At 35.2% G+C, this 18,049-nt stretch overlaps 2 protein-coding genes across 3 annotated transcripts; one reads left to right on the top strand and one right to left on the bottom strand.

Annotated features, from left to right (window-relative positions):
* On the top strand, nt 1-652 carry LOC145094271 (uncharacterized). The gene has a single exon (XM_079032552.1). It carries the CDS (start codon nt 145-147, stop codon nt 487-489), a length of 345 nt encoding a protein of 114 aa, XP_078888678.1. The 5' UTR covers nt 1-144; the 3' UTR covers nt 490-652.
* Nucleotides 653-13,972: 13,320 nt separating this feature from the next.
* LOC145094253 (uncharacterized) lies at nt 13,973-16,018 on the bottom strand. Of its 2 annotated transcripts, none has more exons than XM_079032540.1 (6): nt 15,685-16,018; nt 15,447-15,490; nt 15,134-15,358; nt 14,432-14,702; nt 14,257-14,334; nt 13,973-14,167 (listed from the first exon to the last, which is right to left on the bottom strand). In XM_079032540.1, coding segments are annotated over exons 2-6 (627 nt in total). In that variant the 5' UTR covers nt 15,449-15,490; nt 15,685-16,018; the 3' UTR covers nt 13,973-14,116. The 2 variants fall into 2 exon arrangements, with proteins under 2 accessions (XP_078888666.1, XP_078888671.1); XM_079032545.1 differs by having other exon boundaries at nt 15,134-15,366; nt 15,685-16,017.
* Between the last annotated feature and the right edge of the window lie 2,031 nt (nt 16,019-18,049).

The following is an 18,049-nucleotide window of genomic DNA, read 5'->3' as shown; positions in this document are numbered from 1 at the left end:
GTTGCGTTTTAGGCAAGCAGTAGTATATTTTAATATCCCAAACAAGAAAGCGAGCAGTTATGGACAAAGAACAGGAAGCAAGCAACTATTCCAAAATCCAATCCAAATTTTGAACTCTGATTACCAGGCGACCAAGATCCTGTGATGGTATTCAACACCGTCTTAGTAGCGTCGGTCGCCACCGTATCCGCCGACGTTTGGCAATCGGTGGCATGCTTCTCAGAACGAATCAACAGCGACGAGCTCTTAGATCTGGTGATTTGTTTTCCTCTTCAACAATTAGGTCGTTTTGCGCTTTGTGTTTGGAACTTTTTCTGTGTTCCTCCATCTCCTCCTGATTCTTATTACTACTCTTATGCCTATTACGACGACGACGATGGTGATGAATCCGATTACGATTCCGTCACCAGCTCCTCCGTCGGTGTTGCTGGATTTTCCGGCTACGACCATCGCCGTCGTGATTCGTACTCCGATTCCCATTCCGACTGATTTTCCATCAACGGTAATTAGTCGGCGTAGCCTGTACAGGAACCCTAATTCTTATTGTTAATCCTGTTTTTTACATAGTTTAAATTTTACGAATTTTCTGGTTATTTCTCATCTACGAATGGGTTCATGTTCTTATTTCTCAAGTTGTTGAATTTGGTTGATAGCCTGAGTAGTCTTTTACATAGATGATTACTATATCATTATTGAATGTGATTTTGCTGTTTATGATAATCTGAAATCTTGATATGTCTTTTTGGCATTCTTGTTGAAGCATTTTATACAAAAAGTCAAAAGTCTGTTACAAATTATTCAGTTTTTGCTGCTTAGTAACTACCTAACTGCTAAAGTAATGTCTGAAGCATCTGGACCATTTCAGAACATGGATTCAGATATCTGACTATACCATCATCTACTTTTTGAAGAGAACTGAAGTGATTTTTGTGGTCTTATTTTGACATTTTTTTTGCAAAAAAATAAAAAAGATTAAAGATGTGGTCCACCAGTTTAAAAGCAAATAGAACCAAAATTTGTACCCATATACCAACACCATCAATTATTGGAATCAAAATTCCAATTTGATTTATAAGAAATTATGATAGTTTAATATATTGCAATGTTTTCTTTTGACTGATTTTATATATTTTTTTAAGGGGTGACAGATTTTATAACTGAATGCCAATGTTTCTTGTTGTTGTTGTTATCGTTTGTAGTTTTTGAGACTTCAGTTTTGTTGCAACTAATTAGTTTATTTATTAAGAAATAAACAAAGTATAAAACAAAATTGATGATAGATCTCATTCTAATAGAATGGTTTCCTTTAAAGAAAAAATAAAGTCTCTCAAAAGTTGTCTCAAGACTTGTAGAACCGATACTTGTAAAGATTCCACAATGTGTAAGAGTATTCTTCAAAAACAAAATTGATGAGTGATGTTTGAATTAATGGTGGGGTAGCGACTCGTTTGAAGATTGAAAATAGACTGGAATATTTTAAGGAACTTGAGGATATTTTACGAGTGGAAAAGATGGACTTAGTTTGGAAGGCTAAGATTTAGTGGACAAACGAAAGTGATGAGAGTTCAAGATCTTTTTTTCATGGTATCGTTAATCGAAAACAAAAACAATTAGCTTTTTTTTCATCTAGGCCATATGGGTTTTCCGTTTTCGTTTGAGTTACTTAAACGTTTTTTGGGATATCTTGAGTTGGACATGGTTGCTTTTTGTTAAGGAATTCAGGAATCATTGGCTTATCTTGAGGTGGTAGTTCTTCCTTTATACTTACGATTCCTAAAACTCCTAAAACTCCTGTTCCCTTAAATTTATCGCATGATTAGTTTAATTAGGTTCTATACAAGAAAATCACGAACTTATTGGTGGGGTGCTTGGCGAAGGTGTAGGATTCACTTCATTAGGGATTTCTAGATGAAATGCTTGAAACAACTAGTTTGGGTGTTAAATAGAGACGTCATATTTAGGCTTTCCTATCTTTTGATATGACCACATCAGTTTGTGAATGGGTCTCATAATGTTAAATTTCTCTTCAAATTAGGTATTCATATGGGTAACCACTTTACTTTGACGTTTTCGTAACGGCTAAATCACGCCTCACGCCATGGCACGCCTTGAGGTGCGCCATGACGCGTTTTTTAGAACCATGGGTTCCTTGTATGTGCAAGTTAATTGCGAAAGTTATATTTAGGGGTGAAATTCCTCATGACAATACTTTACGACTTGTTGAAGCTTAAAAGTATGAATATGTAAATCGTAAAGAGAGTTTTTAAAAGTACATTTCAAGTTCGGTTTTGAAAGCATATTCATATATTTAAGTCTATACCCATGTTGCTCTCAAGTCTTATGACTGAAGTAGTATTTTAAATATGTGATATGTACTTTAAATATGTGCTATGTATCCAAGTATAAGTTAAAGATTAGAGATGTGTTGTTAGAGGAGCCTTATACAGGACTTAGGGATGTCTTCAGGTTGTATAATTTCTTCTATTTTACTATGGTTTTTGATATTCAGTTTGTAACACCAAACACAAACAATTATAAACATTGATAATTTATTAAAAGTTTTTATAAAACTGTATTTTTACCAAGGTTCTAAATGGCGTGAGGTGTAGCGTGGCGGCAAGGCCAAGCCTCAAGCTTAACGAGTCATGGCGAGCCATGACGTTTTTCAAGGGGTGATGTAAGGCGGCGATTTTGTATTAATTTAAAATTATATGACCACATAAATATAAATTTATATTAAATATAACTACTTTTTAGAAGTGTTAGATCAATAACTAATAACAAAAAGTTAACATAAACCACAATACTTGTATCTCCTATTAAAAGAGACATAAAAAAGAGAAAAAAATCGTGTCTCAAACGAAAAAACACGCGTCATAACACATTATGGCACGACATATCACGCCTTGCCACGCGTCATGTAACATCCTCCTCTGACACGTATCACAATATTGTCCGCTTTGGGCTACTTTGCACGAGGACTTCCCAGGGGGTCACCCATCCTGGTACTACTCCCGCCCGAGCACACTTAACAGAGTTTTTATGGGATCTGCTGCCCTCACGGCTTTAAAACGCATTGTGATAGGGAAGGTATCCACACCCCTTATAAGGAATGCTTAGTTCTCTTTCCCAGCCGATGTGGGATCAGATCTAACCCACTTTCACCCCCCATTATAGGGTTCGACGTCCCCGTCGAACACATCGACCCGTGCCCTGGCTCTGATACCATTTGTAACATCCCCCTCTGTCACGTATCACAATATTGTCCGCTTTGGGCCACTTGGCACGTGGACTTCCCAGGGGGTCACCCATCCTGGTACTACTCCCGCCCGAGCACGCTTAACTGCAGAGTTCTTATGGGATCTGCTGCCCTCACGGCTTTAAAACGCGTTGTGATAGGGAAGTTATCCACACCCCTTATAAGGAATGCTTAGTTCTCCTTCCCAGCCGATGTGGGATCAGATCTAACCCACTTTCACCGCCATTATAGGGTTCGACGTCCCCGTGGAACACATCGACCTGTGCCCTAGCTCTGATACCAACTGTGACATCCCCAAAATCCAGGCCAGAAAAGACCGTTTTCATTTATACTTTTTAAACATTTTCAGAGTAAATCCTTTTGATTTTAAAAGAGATGCGGAATTTGTTCCCAAAAACAAAACATGATAAAATAGATCTTTTATCAAAACATTTCATAAAGAAATATAATTTCATTTCATAATCAAAATCGGGATGTCATGTTCCGATACAGACCATAAAGCATAAACGATAACATTACAAGTCATTCAACAAATATATACATATACAGACTTGTAAACAAAACAACTTGATGATTCATCCATCTTATGCCCTTGCGCCACTTCCTGTAATACAAATAAACTGAGTGGGTCAGGCTTAGGAGCCTGGTGAGCATATAGGGTTTTCAACCCACAATAAATAATTATATTTAATTCAACAATCAACAATAACCCGATTACCCATTCCCGTTATCCTCACTTTACGTCCCTAAAACAACATCTGTTATAAGGGACCTAATCTAGGATTTTCATCGGGACGGACATTACTGCAAAGGGGTTTCCTTAGCAATAAATATCCTAAAGGCAACCATGAGGGGGATAGAGTACACCGGTGAACACGTCATTCACAACACCTACAGGTTATGAGTCTGCTAGTGTTCCACAGGACAATCTAGAATAGTATGTGGTCGTCATCCATACTCTGCTGAATGACTAGAATAACACCAACAACACCGAGGCCTCTCATCTGTTTATTACACACCAACTATCTACCCATGTTCTACCCAACATATTAGTAGACAAAAATATACATTTTTATACATATTTTAAAAACCTGTATAACATGCTTTAATCAATACATATTCCACATAACATATTAGGCACACACACATAACACGTATTTCATAGAGAAAAAAATCAGATCTATGAGATAGAAGAAAGTGAATATACATTCACACATATAACAACAAAATATATATATACACGTAACACGTATTTTATATAAAATACTTCATAATATTGCGTTGGAAGAAAATGACTACACACTCACTTGATCAGAAGATGATCGGGCAGCACTACGGCTAGCAGAAGTATTGTTTCTCCGTAGATCTGGAAAATCTTCACAAAAACTGGGCTCCTCGCGGGTAGAGCTTCGGCTCGGGAATAACGCTCTTCGGGATCCTCGGGGCTTCGGATCTTGCTTTGGGGCTCGGGAATATTACCGGGGCTTCGGGGTATAAACGGAACGCTAAACGAGGCAAAAGATGAGAGAAAAAAGGAAGAAGTTGTAAAAGGGAAGAAGCTGCCTTCGCATCCCCTTTTATAGGGTCGGATCCTCGGAAGTACGTTGGGCGTAACTTCGGGGTACGCGGGGCGTAATGCCTCGGTTGCCGTCATCGCTTGCGTCATCGGCTCCTCTACGTCATCGCATACGAACTCAGAACACTCGAGTGGTACGCTGGGCGTACTTCGGATGAGTCTGATGACTCCTCTTCGGATAATACCAAGATTTGGAATTAAATTTAAATATTAAATATTTAATAAACTTCAAAAATTCGTATCTCCCTCATATAAACTCCGTTTTCGACGTTCTTTATATTCACGCGTAGGTGAGACTACGCTCTACAACTTTCATTTAGACTCCGTCGGCTAATATTGACTTTATTTTTATTATTTATTTATAGTAGGTCGGGACAGAAAAACTTCGTTATAAATTCATAACTTCGTCGTCCGACGTCCTTTCTCGCCTAACTTTTCATCTTTTCGCTACTAACAACGAGATCTTCGATTCTCGTTTAGATTGTTTCGGCTAAAAACCGTTCGATCTCAAATCGAGTATTCGGGCTGCATTCTGCCAAGTCGAAACTTCAGAAAACCATAACTTCCTCATACGAAGTCAGATTTGGGCATTCTATATATATTCGGAAACCTCGTTTCAACTACTACAACATTATCCAATGATATCAAGTTTATTTTACACTTAAATGTTGACGCTCATTTTATTCTTAATTCATCATATCACATAATTAAGCAATTAAGCACGAAACACATAATACTCAAATAATACGTTCTTATTATTTCAAATTTGGGTTACAAAGTTTAACCTAGACTATTACATTGCTAAAAATGGCACGCCCAGAAACACGGGCGTTACAATTCTCCCCACCTTAGGATGATTCCGTCCCCGGAATCACACATCAGCAAACAAATGCGGATAGCGACTCATCATGTCACTCTCCGTCTCCCAGGTCAGATTCGGCCCATTCGTGTGTTTCCATCGGACAAGCACTAACTCAACCATCTTACGTCTCAATTTCTTAGTATTTCGGTCAACGATTGCCTCTAGTTCTTCAATCAACCTTTTGTTCTCATCGATTCTCAACTCTGAAAGTGGTATCATGTCGGGAACTTCTCCCGTGAACTTCCTCAAATAACACACATGAAAAGTGTTATGAATTCTATTCAGTTCCTCTAGTAGTTCGAGCTTGTAAGCTTGGTTCCCAATTCTCTGAAGAACTTTAAACGGTCCAATAAACCTTGGACTTAATTTTCCCCTTTTACCAAATCTTATAAGTCCCTTCCACGGCGAGACTTTAAGCAAAACCGAATCTCCAACTTCAAAAGTCATCGATCTTCGCTTTTTGTCAGCATAGCTCTTTTGACGATCCTGAGCTGCTAACATTCTCTCCCTAATTATTTTCAACTTTTCAGCAGTTTGATGGACTATCTCTGGTCCCATAAACTGTTTTTCCCCAGCCTCAAGCCAACAAGACGGCGTACGACACTTCTGTCCGTACAAAGCTTGATAAGTTGCCATCTTTATGCTCGAGTGGAAACTATTATTATAGGAAAATTCTACCAATGGTAAATGTTCATCCCAATTACCTAGGAATTCCAGGGTACATGCTCTCAGCATATCTTCAAGTGTTTGTATCGTCCGTTCGCTCTGATACCATTTGTAACATCCCCCTCTGGCACGTATCACAATATTGACCGCTTTGGGCCACTTGGCACGAGGACTTCCCAGGGGGTCACCCATCCTGGTACTACTCCCGCCCGAGCACACTTAACAGAGTTTTTATGGGATCTGCTGCCCTCACGGCTTTAAAACGCATTGTGATAGGGAAGGTATCCACACCCCTTATAAGGAATGCTTAGTTCTCCTTCCCAGCCGATGTGGGATCAGATCTAACCCATTTTCACCCCCCATTATAGGGTTCGACGTCCCCGTCGAACACATCGACCCGTGCCCTGGCTCTGATACCATTTGTAACATCCCCCTCTGGCACGTATCACAATATTATCCGCTTTGGGCCACTTGGCACAAGGACTTCCCAGGGGGTCACCCATCCTAGTACTACTCCCGCCCGAGCACGCTTAACTGCAGAGTTTTTATGGGATCTGCTGCCCTCACGGCTTTAAAACGCATTGTGATAGGGAAGGTATCCACACCGCTTATAAGGAATGCTTAGTTCTCCTTCCCAGCCGATGTGGGATCAGATCTAACCCACTTTCTTAGGGATGTCACAGTTGGTATCAGAGCCAGGGCACAGGTCGATGTGTTCGACGGGGACGTCGAACCCTATAATGGGGGGTGAAAGTGGGTTAGATCTGATCCCACATCGGCTGGGAAGGAGAACTAAGCATTCCTTATAAGGGGTGTGGATACCTTCCCTATCACAACGCGTTTTAAAGTCGTGAGGGCAGCAGATCCCATAAGAACTCTGCAGTTAAGCGTGCTCGGGCAGGAGTAGTACCAGGATGGGTGACCCCCTGGGAAGTCCTCGTGTCGAGTGGCCCAAAGCGGACAATATTGTGATACGTGCCAGAGGGGGATGTTACACGTCACGCCTAACAACAACACTATGAGGCTTTTCGTAACGGCGAAGCCACGTCTTACGCCATGGCGCGCCTTTTAGAACACTGGTTTTTACTATGATTCATTATCGTAGTATTTATTTTTACTATGATTCATTATCTTTATATTTAATTTTCAATTTATTTATTTATTTACTAGTTAATTAATTCTATCAAATATTTTGTGACATTTTACTTAAGAAATAGAAATATAATGATAATATTTATTAAAATAGTTTGTATTAGAATATAATTTGTTTTAAAATGACTAACTAAATGGAAAGGGTTATATAAAAAAATTTAATAGATAAGAATAGATTAATTAAATTTAAAGAAAAATTTATTAAAAGAGTTTAACCATTGAAGAGAAATATAATGATAATATTTATTAAAATAGTTTGTATTAGAATATAATGTGTTTTAAAATGAGTAACTAAATGGAAAGGGTTATATAAAAAAATTTAATAGATAAGAATAGATTAATTAAATTTAAAGAAAAATTTATTAAAAGAGTTTAACCATTGAAGAGACGATTTAACTAGATATTGATGTGGAACTTTAACGCCTAGTTTCCGAGTTTAAGACAAAAAGAAAAAGAAAAAAAAAAGAATCAGGAGAGAAATTAATTAAATTTAAAGAAAAATTTATTAAAAGAGTTTAACCATTGAAGAGACGATTTAACTAGATATTGATGTGGAACTTTAACGCCTAGTTTCCGAGTTTAAGACAAAAAGAAAAAGAAAAAAAAAAGAATCAGGAGAGAAATTAAGAGAAATGAAAGGAAAATAATTTTTTTGTATTCCCAAGTTGGAGAGAAATGAAAGAAGAATTAATCATTTTGTTCTTTTTTTTTAAATCCTTTCAAATCGAAAGGAAAATTAGAAGCGAAAGCAACCATTCAGTTTCTATTCACTTCCTTCCATTTTCTCCATTTAATGAAACTTGAAAACATTAATTTCTTTTGCTTTGTTTTCATTTTCACCCATTTTTTTTCTTTCGTTAAATTAAACTCCTGAATAAGGTATAAGCTATAACATAACATAACCATTGAAGATGCTCTAATATTAACCTAACAAATTTACCATTTGGGTTAATAACTTAGGAGGGTAATAAGGTTTTAACCTTGTTCACATTAGTTCCTTAAGGTTTTTTTTGTACATATTACACCAACATGGTTGTTATAACCGTTTAAAAAAAGTAATAAGGTTTTAATTTTATCCACAATAGGTCCCAAACTAGGGATGAGTTATAAAACCGAAAACCCGAACCGGAACCGGAACCGGTATAACCGGAAAATGTTTAAACGGTCCGGGTATTGGGTTTCAAATTTAGTCTTATCCGAGTTCCGGGTATTTCGGGTACGAGTCGAACGGGTCCGGGTATTCCGGGTAAAAAAACCGGAACCGGTTTTTGGAACCGAATATGTAAAAAAACCAGAACCGGGTTTAATGGTCCGGAACCGATTTTTGTACATTTTATAAAGTTTTTATATAGCAAATATAAATAAATATGTAAAAAAGATTATAAGTTGATGGGTATTTTATCATAATCTATATAAGTTTTAAAAAATGAATATATTTTTGGTATAGAAATTTGTATAAAAAATAGTGTCGGTTAAAGATGAAATATTATTTATACATTTTTTATCTAAAGAAAATGGATGTAGGATTGTGTGACATCCCCATTTTCACGGCCAGAAAAGACCGATGTTGTTTATGCTTTATAAAAATCAGAGTACTTCATTTTATAAAAATGTTGCGGAATTTGTTCCCAGAAAAACATGGTAAATACGTTATTAAAACATTTTCGAAGAAATGTATTTATTTCATTTTAAAACGTTTGGGATGTCATCGTTAATACAGAAACATAAGCATAAACAGAACTTACAATTATTTACACTAGTGATCTACACCTCTTTAAATCTCTCAGTGTAATGTCACTTCATATCAACACCTGTGATATAAATAAACTGAGTGGGTCAGGTTGGGAAACCTGGTGAGTACATAGGGTTTTCAACCCACAATAATATAATTATTATGTTTAAATAATCAAACAATCAACCCAATTACCCATCCCCATTATCTTCTTTATTCTTAAGGATCTACCCTAAGAATCAGCTATTTCTCATTCATTCATTCCTAAGGATCATCCTAAGGAAACAACATGAAGTCCATTGTTGCCAATGACACATTGGTCAAGCGCAGCTGCTAATATTGTCACTTAGGCTCAGCTGCCAGAATTAGGACATTTTCTATGAGGCGCTTCTGCCGGTATTGACCTTTAAACACTACTGTCATGGTCATAAGGCTCCCTATTAGGCGCAGCTGCCGATACTATCCTTATAGCGCAGCTGCTAGGACGTTTACCATAGATCTAAATCATCTACGGTTTGTGGCGCAGCTGCCAGTGCTCATCTATAGGGTACTAGGTCCACTGCTGCCAATGTATACCTATAGGGCACTAGGTCCGTACTACTAATGTTCCTCTATTTCAGCTTTTATCCATCATCATTCATCTACCCATGTTTTACCCAACATATTTTGTAGATATAAAATACTTTATACAGTTTACATCATTTAAAACATGTATAAAAATCTTTCACCAGCATAGACAACAAGTATTCAGACAATATGCACACATAACACGTAATTTATATTAAAATATTTCATATCTATGTGTAAGATGAAAGAGACCATGCACTCACCTGATTAGGTGGTGATTCCGAACTCAGACAGCACTTCGTTATCTCAAAACAATTTTCCTCGACAAAACCTAGTATCAATACCACTAGGGTTTAGTTTTTAACGTTAACCACGACTAATTAATAGTCTAGCTATTATTACTATTATATAAGCGTTAAATAACACTCAATATAACTCATAATAATAGCCCAAATAATTATTTTAAGGTCCTAATAATGTTACTATAATTAAATAAAATCTATATTAAATATAGTATAGGCGTAGCTCACTTACAGCGAGTTTTTATTAAAAACCGGGCTTCGCTGGAGCAGCGTTTCCAAGCCGAAAACTTTTCTTCTCGGAGCCGTCGGGCGCTCCGGGGCTTTCTTCTCGTGCTAGGGAGGTTCCGTAGACTTGGGAGGGGTTTAGGGAGGCTAGAGAGAAGTTAGAGAGAGAAAGAGAGGCTTATGGTGTGAAGAAAATATGAGGAGTTCACCCTTGTATTTATAGGAGTTTTATAGTAAAGTAGTCTCTAAGCTTCGTCCGTAACTTTTGCATACGAGCTCCGTTTTTGTTTGTCTTTTTACCGTTGAGTTCCTATTAATGAGATCTTCAACTTTCATTTAGACCTCGTTGGCTAATTCTCATTCTATCTCGGATTTACAAAACTGTATCGAATTCGTCGCGCTCGAAAAGTAGGGACTAAGCTTCGTCCATAACTTTTGCATACGAGCTCTATTATCGACGTTCTTTATATCCACGCGTTGGTATTTATGAGTACTACAACTTTCATTCAGATCCCGTCGGCTAAAAATCGACCGATCTAAAATTCAGATTTCGGGCTGTGCACTGCTATGCTAAATCTTAGAAAAAATCATAACTTCCTCATACGAAGTCAGATTTGGGCGTTCTTTTTATTGATGTTCTTAGTTTAACATATTCTACGACTTTCGTTTAGATCACTAAGGCTAAATCTCGCTCTATCATAAATTCACTATTTTTGTTTCTCGGTATCGTGCCGGTTCCGTCGCGAAACTTCAACGGGTCATAACTTCTTCGTTATAACTCGGTTTTCGGCGTTCTTTATATGTACGAAAACCTTGTAACATAATCTACAACTTGGTTAAGATTATTTATTCTAAATAATCTTTTGTCGAAAAGTCGTTTTCGACCCCTATTGCCTCTAATTTGACTAGCCCATATTTGCGGGCGTTACAGATTGGAGATGGTTGTTTATCATAATCTCAATTTGCATATGAGCTCTTGTAATAATAAGAACAACAACAACAACAACAACAACAACAATAATAATAATAATAATAATAATAATAATAATAATAATAATAATAATAATAATAATAATAGTAATAAAAACATTGAAGTAATGGAAAACTCACAGATATGAAGCATGACATTCATCTAACAAAATCTCAGTCTATCTCTCATTCCCCTCTCTGGTGAACTTTATTTGTAAGAACCATAATTTATATGTAATATTAATATTAGATAAATTGTTATAAGTTTGGTTTTATATGTTAAACAATGGTTTAATTAACAATGATGATTTCGTCATTTGTAGGAAATTTTGAAAAATTGGCTTATGGTGTTTTATTTGAGTGAATTCGACTATATAATAGTGTATTTGATCAAAAAAATGAAATCGAAAGTTTTATTATTTTTAGTATCAACTTGTTTTGTTGGCTTAATGAGTTAAAGTTCTATAAGCTTTTAGCCTATTTATAGTGGATATTTTACAAAAGGTTATATATTCATTTTGTTGTTTAATTATTCTAACTATTTTTTTTTAATTAGAACCTTTAATCATGTTACAATTAACTCATCTCTATGAACGTACAATATATTAGAATCACATAACTAAAAGCTCATATTTCACATTAATATTAAACCAATTTTGTTATATCACGTTACTTAAAAAAAAAAAATCAATGTCGTCAATAATCTAAATGTAAATTTTTGTTTATTATTATTTTTTATAACAGTTGAAAGATTATGCGATTGAAGCTAATTACAAATAATAATAATAATAATAATAATAATACTAAAAATTCCGGGTTTTCCGGTTCTAAACCGTTTTACCCGGTTCCACCTTACCCACTTTCCTATTTCCAGGTTTTCGGTTTTAGACCCACTTTACCCGGTACCGTACCCGGAACCGGAACGGAACTGGTTCCTATATACCAGTCCGGTTTTCGGTTCTAAAAAATCTTGTTAAACGGTTCCGGGTTTACCGGGTCCGGGTCCATCCGGTCCGGGTTTGGACCCACTTTCATCCCTATCCCAAACGTCTTTTGTTGTACATATTACACCTACATGGTTGTTATAACCGTTTAAAGAAAGGTAATAAGGTTTAACTGTGTCCACATTAGGTCCCTATTTTTAATATGTGTTTATCATTTCATTTAACTATTTTACAATTTATATTAGTATCTAGTTAGATGACTTCATCATTTCATCTTCTCATTTTAGTCGTCCATTCATCACAACCACGGTTTCAATCAAAAGGTTGCGTAAGCCAGTGGCGGAGCTAGGTCAAAGTAAAAGAGTATCCCCGAAAAGTAATTGGATATCCCTGATAAGTAATGGCTCCGCCAATTGGGTATCCCCAATAGGCAATTACTTATCGGGGATATCTCATTACTTGTCGGGGATACTCTTTTACTTTGACTTTAGCTCTGTCTCTGACTTATAAGCTATCCGAAATTTATATAAAGACATAAAATGGCATTTAAAAAATATGTTTTCTTAATTAATTAAGAGGTATATTTGAAAATTAAAAAAAAAAAAAAAAAAAAAAAAAAAAAAAAAAAAACTTATAAAAAACTAGTCTAAGTAGCTTTTTAAAATGCTAGTTTATAAGCTACTTTTTAGCTAGTCAAACATGACAACTTAAAAAATATCGAAAAATAAACTAGCTTATAAGCTAATTGTGGCGCCAAACATAGTCTTAATCGTTAAGGCTTTCATTATTATTAGTTTTTTTTTTCATAAAAATGAAAAAAAAAATGTTATGTAACCTTTCAATTGAAATCGTTATTATGGTGAATGGGCGACTAAAATGAAAAGATGAAATGATGAAGTCATCTAACTAGATACTAATATAAATTGTAAAAGAGTTAGATGAAATGATAAAAAAAAAATATTAAAAATAAGGACCTAATGTGGACACATTAAACCTTATTATCTTTTTTTTAACGATTATAATAACCATGTTGGTGTAATATGTAAAAAAAAGACTTCAGGAACATAATATGGACAAAATTAAAACATTATTACCTTTTTAAAACGGTTTATAAAAACTATATTAGTGTAATATGTACAAAAAAAAAAACTTAAGGACCTTATGTGTATAAAGTTAAAACTTTATTACCCTCCAAGTAATTAGCCATTTTCAATGGTAAAATAACATTACATGATATTGATATATAGATTATTGATCTATAAGAAAACCTCAATCGTTCTTAATCACACCTTCAAAATGAGTATATTTTTCCACATCCATGTACGAGGAAAAAAAGATCTTATATAGATAAATTTAGTCTCTTAAAAGCCATGTTTTAAAAACCAGAACAGACCGGCCGGTTCAATCGGGAACACGTCCTGAATCCGGTTCTTAAAAGGCCAAAAAACTTGTATTCGTATGAACCGGTAAAAACCGATCGAACCGGTAAAAATCGGTTCAGTTGAACCGTTAAAACCAAAAATTTTTAAAAAATATTTATTTTTTTCATTTTTCGTATTTTTTATCTAATTAAATATAATTATGACATCATCCGGATTTTACGGTGCGACCGGTCGGACCATTTGAACCATCGAACCAGTAAGATGATTGGTTCGGTATCCGGTCCGTTTTTTCAAAACCTTGCTTAAAAGTTAAAAATAAATTGAAAAGAAAAAAGATAAAATAATTTAAAATATTAATTGCCACTTGTTAAAGTACACATGTTGATTAAAATATATTGGGAAGACCAAACAAATTTCTCCCACTTCTAACAAACCCTAAACCAAAAACCTCCCAAATTCCACATCTATTTCCCCCAAATCTCATTCCGAATCGCTTTCCATGCTTCCCATCGCCTTCAATCCCCTTGGTCTCTGCAAAAATCAATCTTGATCAATGTATAAATTCCAATGCATAATTTACATGTCATCATAGCATATGATTTTTATAGCAAATTGACAACCTTTTTAGATGCTTTCTTCTCTCTAACTTCGTATCTTCCTTGACATAGATCAGATAACCATGCACCTGGACTTACCAACTGCATAAAATCCAATCAAGATTTGAAAATCAAACACCCAAAATCTGAAAAATATCATATTGAGAACAATGTGAAAAGGGTAGTTAAGTAATTTTACAAGTAAGCTTCTTTGAACAATCTTGGCTCTTTTCTTCGGTCTTTGAGGCAGTTTACACCCTTTCATAGCCATGAAATCCTCTTCTTTCTCTTTGCTTGATAATGTAGTAAAAAGTTTAGGCCAAACGACCTTTTTGCTCTCTTCCTTTGTATCCACAATCAACGCCTTCTTGCTGCTGCTACTCTCCTCCACAAACCCGCCGCCGGTGGATCCCCGTGTTGTGTAGTACCGATCTTCCTTCTCCGGCGAGGATAACGCCGACATTATCTTCCTGTCGGTGACCCTAAACCCAGTCAGAAAGCAAGGAAAAAGAAAGAAAAACCCTAAAAAAAACAATATTTGTCTATCCCTTTTGTGTAATATTAACTAAGATCTGAACCACTTGATTATGTTCTTCATAAAAATCCCATATAAAAGGCTTTATAGATGCGTTCAACAAAGACGAATACACCCATCAAGAAAAAGCAACAAACTTTATCTTTTTTTTTCTTTGATTTTATCCGAAACAAAACAAAACCCATGTTCTCTTTCTGCTTTTTAGCCAAAAAAACAACCAGAAAAAAGAAGAAAGAAATCTCTGGGAAATGGAGATGTTGCAAAGAGCCAAAGATCTAGGGTATTGACTTGAATATAGGGTTAGTAATCAAGAAATGAAGGTTTTTTTTTTTTTTTTAAAAAAATCTTTTTTTAAATAATTTTTACCTGTTGAGACGTTGAGGAGATGAAGCATGAAGAGGGGGAAGAGGATGATGAGAATCTTGTTCATTAACAACCCTTCGATCAACGCGTTGAGATGTGATTTTTTTCTTCACAATAATTCCATTTCCATCAGATTTTCCATTCATAACTGTCGACTCTTTCACTTTTACGAATCTCAGTCTCTTTCTATTTCCCCACTGTAACTTATCCATAACACAAAGCTTCAACCTTTATATCTGAAAAACCAAGTGAAATCCCCATGAACCCTAAAAAAAATAGAATCACCAAGAATAAAAGATAAACACGGAATACCCACATGAAGATCTATGCTAGAAACAGCATTAAATCTTCGAAATCACCCTGCATTTCAAATCAAACAAAACCCAAATGAGAAAACAAAAAGAATGGAAGATATGGATATTACAAGATCAAGTAAGCGTCAATTTTTATCTCTGAAAATTAGAAATTCTAACAATAATACTTGAGAACCCAATTTCTGTGATGAAAGGTAACAACTTATGAACAAAAAATCCGAAGAAATACAGAATACCCACTTGAGGATCTATGCTAGAAACAGCTTATGATCTTCAAGATCACTCGGCATTCAGTTAACCAAACGAAATCCCGTCTGAAAACTATAAAGAATGGGAGACGAAGGTAGGGAAGAAGGGGTTACAAGAACAAAACTGTGATAAAATGGTGAAAATGATGGGGATTGTTCCAGTAGGATTGTATTAATTTAGGGTTAAGGGGATTGGAATTATGCAAATGGGTTTTTCTGATTTGGGATTTCTGCTCTGCCTCTGTTGTGTTCTCGTTTGTGTGAGTGGTGTTTGACAAGAAGAAGAAGTGGGGGTTGTGGTTTTTGTTTCATATTTTCCACCCTATCGCAGTTTTGTATCTTTAGTAGTTTTACAATTTCTTTTTTACTATTTCAGAGGTTGTAGATGTGAAGATCAATGTAGACCGTTGGATGTAAAATAGACGGTTGGATATGGTCCCTTCAAGGCTACAACTAACCTTGGGGTAGCAGCGTAACAGCGTTCGGAGTCTCTTAAGGAGCACGTGACATGCATCATCCTCCCTTACTTTAGGTACTTCTCTTAAAAATGTTAATATAGTCAACTTTTCTCTATATTTTGTTTGAAAATGTTAGGTTTGTATAATACTTCATAAAATAATGTCACATTTAACAAAATTTAAACATTTTTTTTCTTTTTTCGTGAATTCTCGTTAAAACAAAATTAATGTGTCATGTTTTGTTGAAATTATAATGAAGTAATAATAATTAATAGTTACTTGTTTTTTTTTTTTTTTTTTTGTAAAGAATAATATACAAGCCCATATATAAAAAATGGTTATATATTTTTATATAACAACTCTCACTTCATATCTAAGATGTCAAGCTAACACTTTGTCCTATCGTCTAGAGGGTTTATATACACATTAACATTACATAACAAGAGAACAAACTAGACAGTCGATACGTAATAGTTGTGCATCATATAGTGATCATATGACATTATTTGTATGAAAGAGACAAAAGGTGTGTTTGATATGGGTTCTATATGTGTGTAAAGGTAGATTGGGTTAAAAAAAATCCAATTTACCATCTTTGAGTTGGCTTTTAAACTCATGGACTCAGTCCATCATATTGTGTTGATTCGGTCCCCTCTTCAACAATGAGGGATCGGGACATATATTTGACCAAAAGCTGAGATTTCCCATTTTTCCTATTCATTTATACGCCCCCACAAAAAAAAAACGGAATCGTTGCACATCTACTTCTCAAATCCATCAGCATTCAACCATTGTCTTGCCTTCCAGTCGAAGTGCTTCTGCATCAATCTGGTAACTATTAGTGCTTTCATATTTACTACTATCGATTTGCTTTCCAATTTAAATAGGACAAAGAGATGATCAAAATTGAAACGTTTTAGTAATTTTTAATATGTAGTGTTCATTATTGCTTCCAAACAATCCCACTTCAAGACATTCATGAAAAGTAGATGTTTCCCCGAAACCAAGAATTATATAGTTATTGAAAATGAAATTTATGAAGTTTCTCTTATTGTCGTGATTTTTTCTGTAAACCAATAACAAGATCATATGATTTTGGTTGAAAACAATAAATTTCTTATTATGTTATAATTGTGAATAAGATAACATTTTGATAGGATGCCCTAATACTTCCTTTTGGATGGCAGGTGGGGGTTAACTCAGCCACTGCAATGGCATTGTAACATCCCATTTTCATATTAAATTTTTCGATTTCAAAATAAGTAAAATATTCTTTTTTCATAAAACCAAAACCATAGATATATTTGTTCCAACAACCAAACATCCAAAATCAGAGTATGATAACATCGTGGAAATACAAAGTACGAGAGTTGCTGAAGAATATATATACAATTACGCATTCTCCTTTCCACGATTATCAGAAGTACCAGAATCATTTAATCCACAACTATAAGCCAAAGCTTAGTGGGTGGTTCCCCCAAAATACAACATACAACAATATACAAACAAATACCGGGTATCTAGGCTCACAACACTTTAGTTGATCTTGCCATCATGAAACATCCTGAAAACCCAAACTAAATTTTTCATTTTTAAAATAATATAACATCCATTTTAATAAAATCACATTCAAGATAAATCCTTTATTCATAACCATTATTCATAAATCAGAGTTATAATGAAGACGGTCCAGAATCTCAAACCATATAGCTACTAATGTGTGTGTACAGTCATGCCTTCGCAATATGATAAGTACCTGCAAAAAAGTAATCAATAATTGTAAGCACAAAGCTTAGTGAGTTCCCTAAAATATCTCATACAACACATCATATAATAACAGTCATGGAACTATCAGCAGTCTCGTGTATCACATACAACTCACAATATAACAACTATGGG

The sequence above is a fragment of the Lactuca serriola genome, chromosome 1, assembly GCF_051521515.1.
Source record: "Lactuca serriola cultivar US96UC23 chromosome 1, Lser_US96UC23_V15, whole genome shotgun sequence".
Classification (NCBI taxonomy): Eukaryota; Viridiplantae; Streptophyta; class Magnoliopsida; order Asterales; family Asteraceae; genus Lactuca; species Lactuca serriola.
This window is presented reverse-complemented; position numbering and strand designations above follow the sequence as displayed.

Excerpts from the sequence above, each read along its gene's own strand:
- LOC145094253 (XM_079032540.1), bottom strand. Across the intron at positions 14,703-15,133 it reads TCTCCTCAACGTCTCAACAG|GAAGATAATGTCGGCGTTAT; the intron begins GTAAAAATTATT and ends GGTCACCGACAG. Across the intron at positions 14,335-14,431 it reads TTGTTCAAAGAAGCTTACTT|TTGGTAAGTCCAGGTGCATG; the intron begins GTAAAATTACTT and ends GATTTTATGCAG.
- LOC145094271 (XM_079032552.1), top strand. The coding sequence starts at position 145 with ATGGTATTCAACACCGTCTTAGTAGCGTCGGTCGCCACCGTATCCGCC.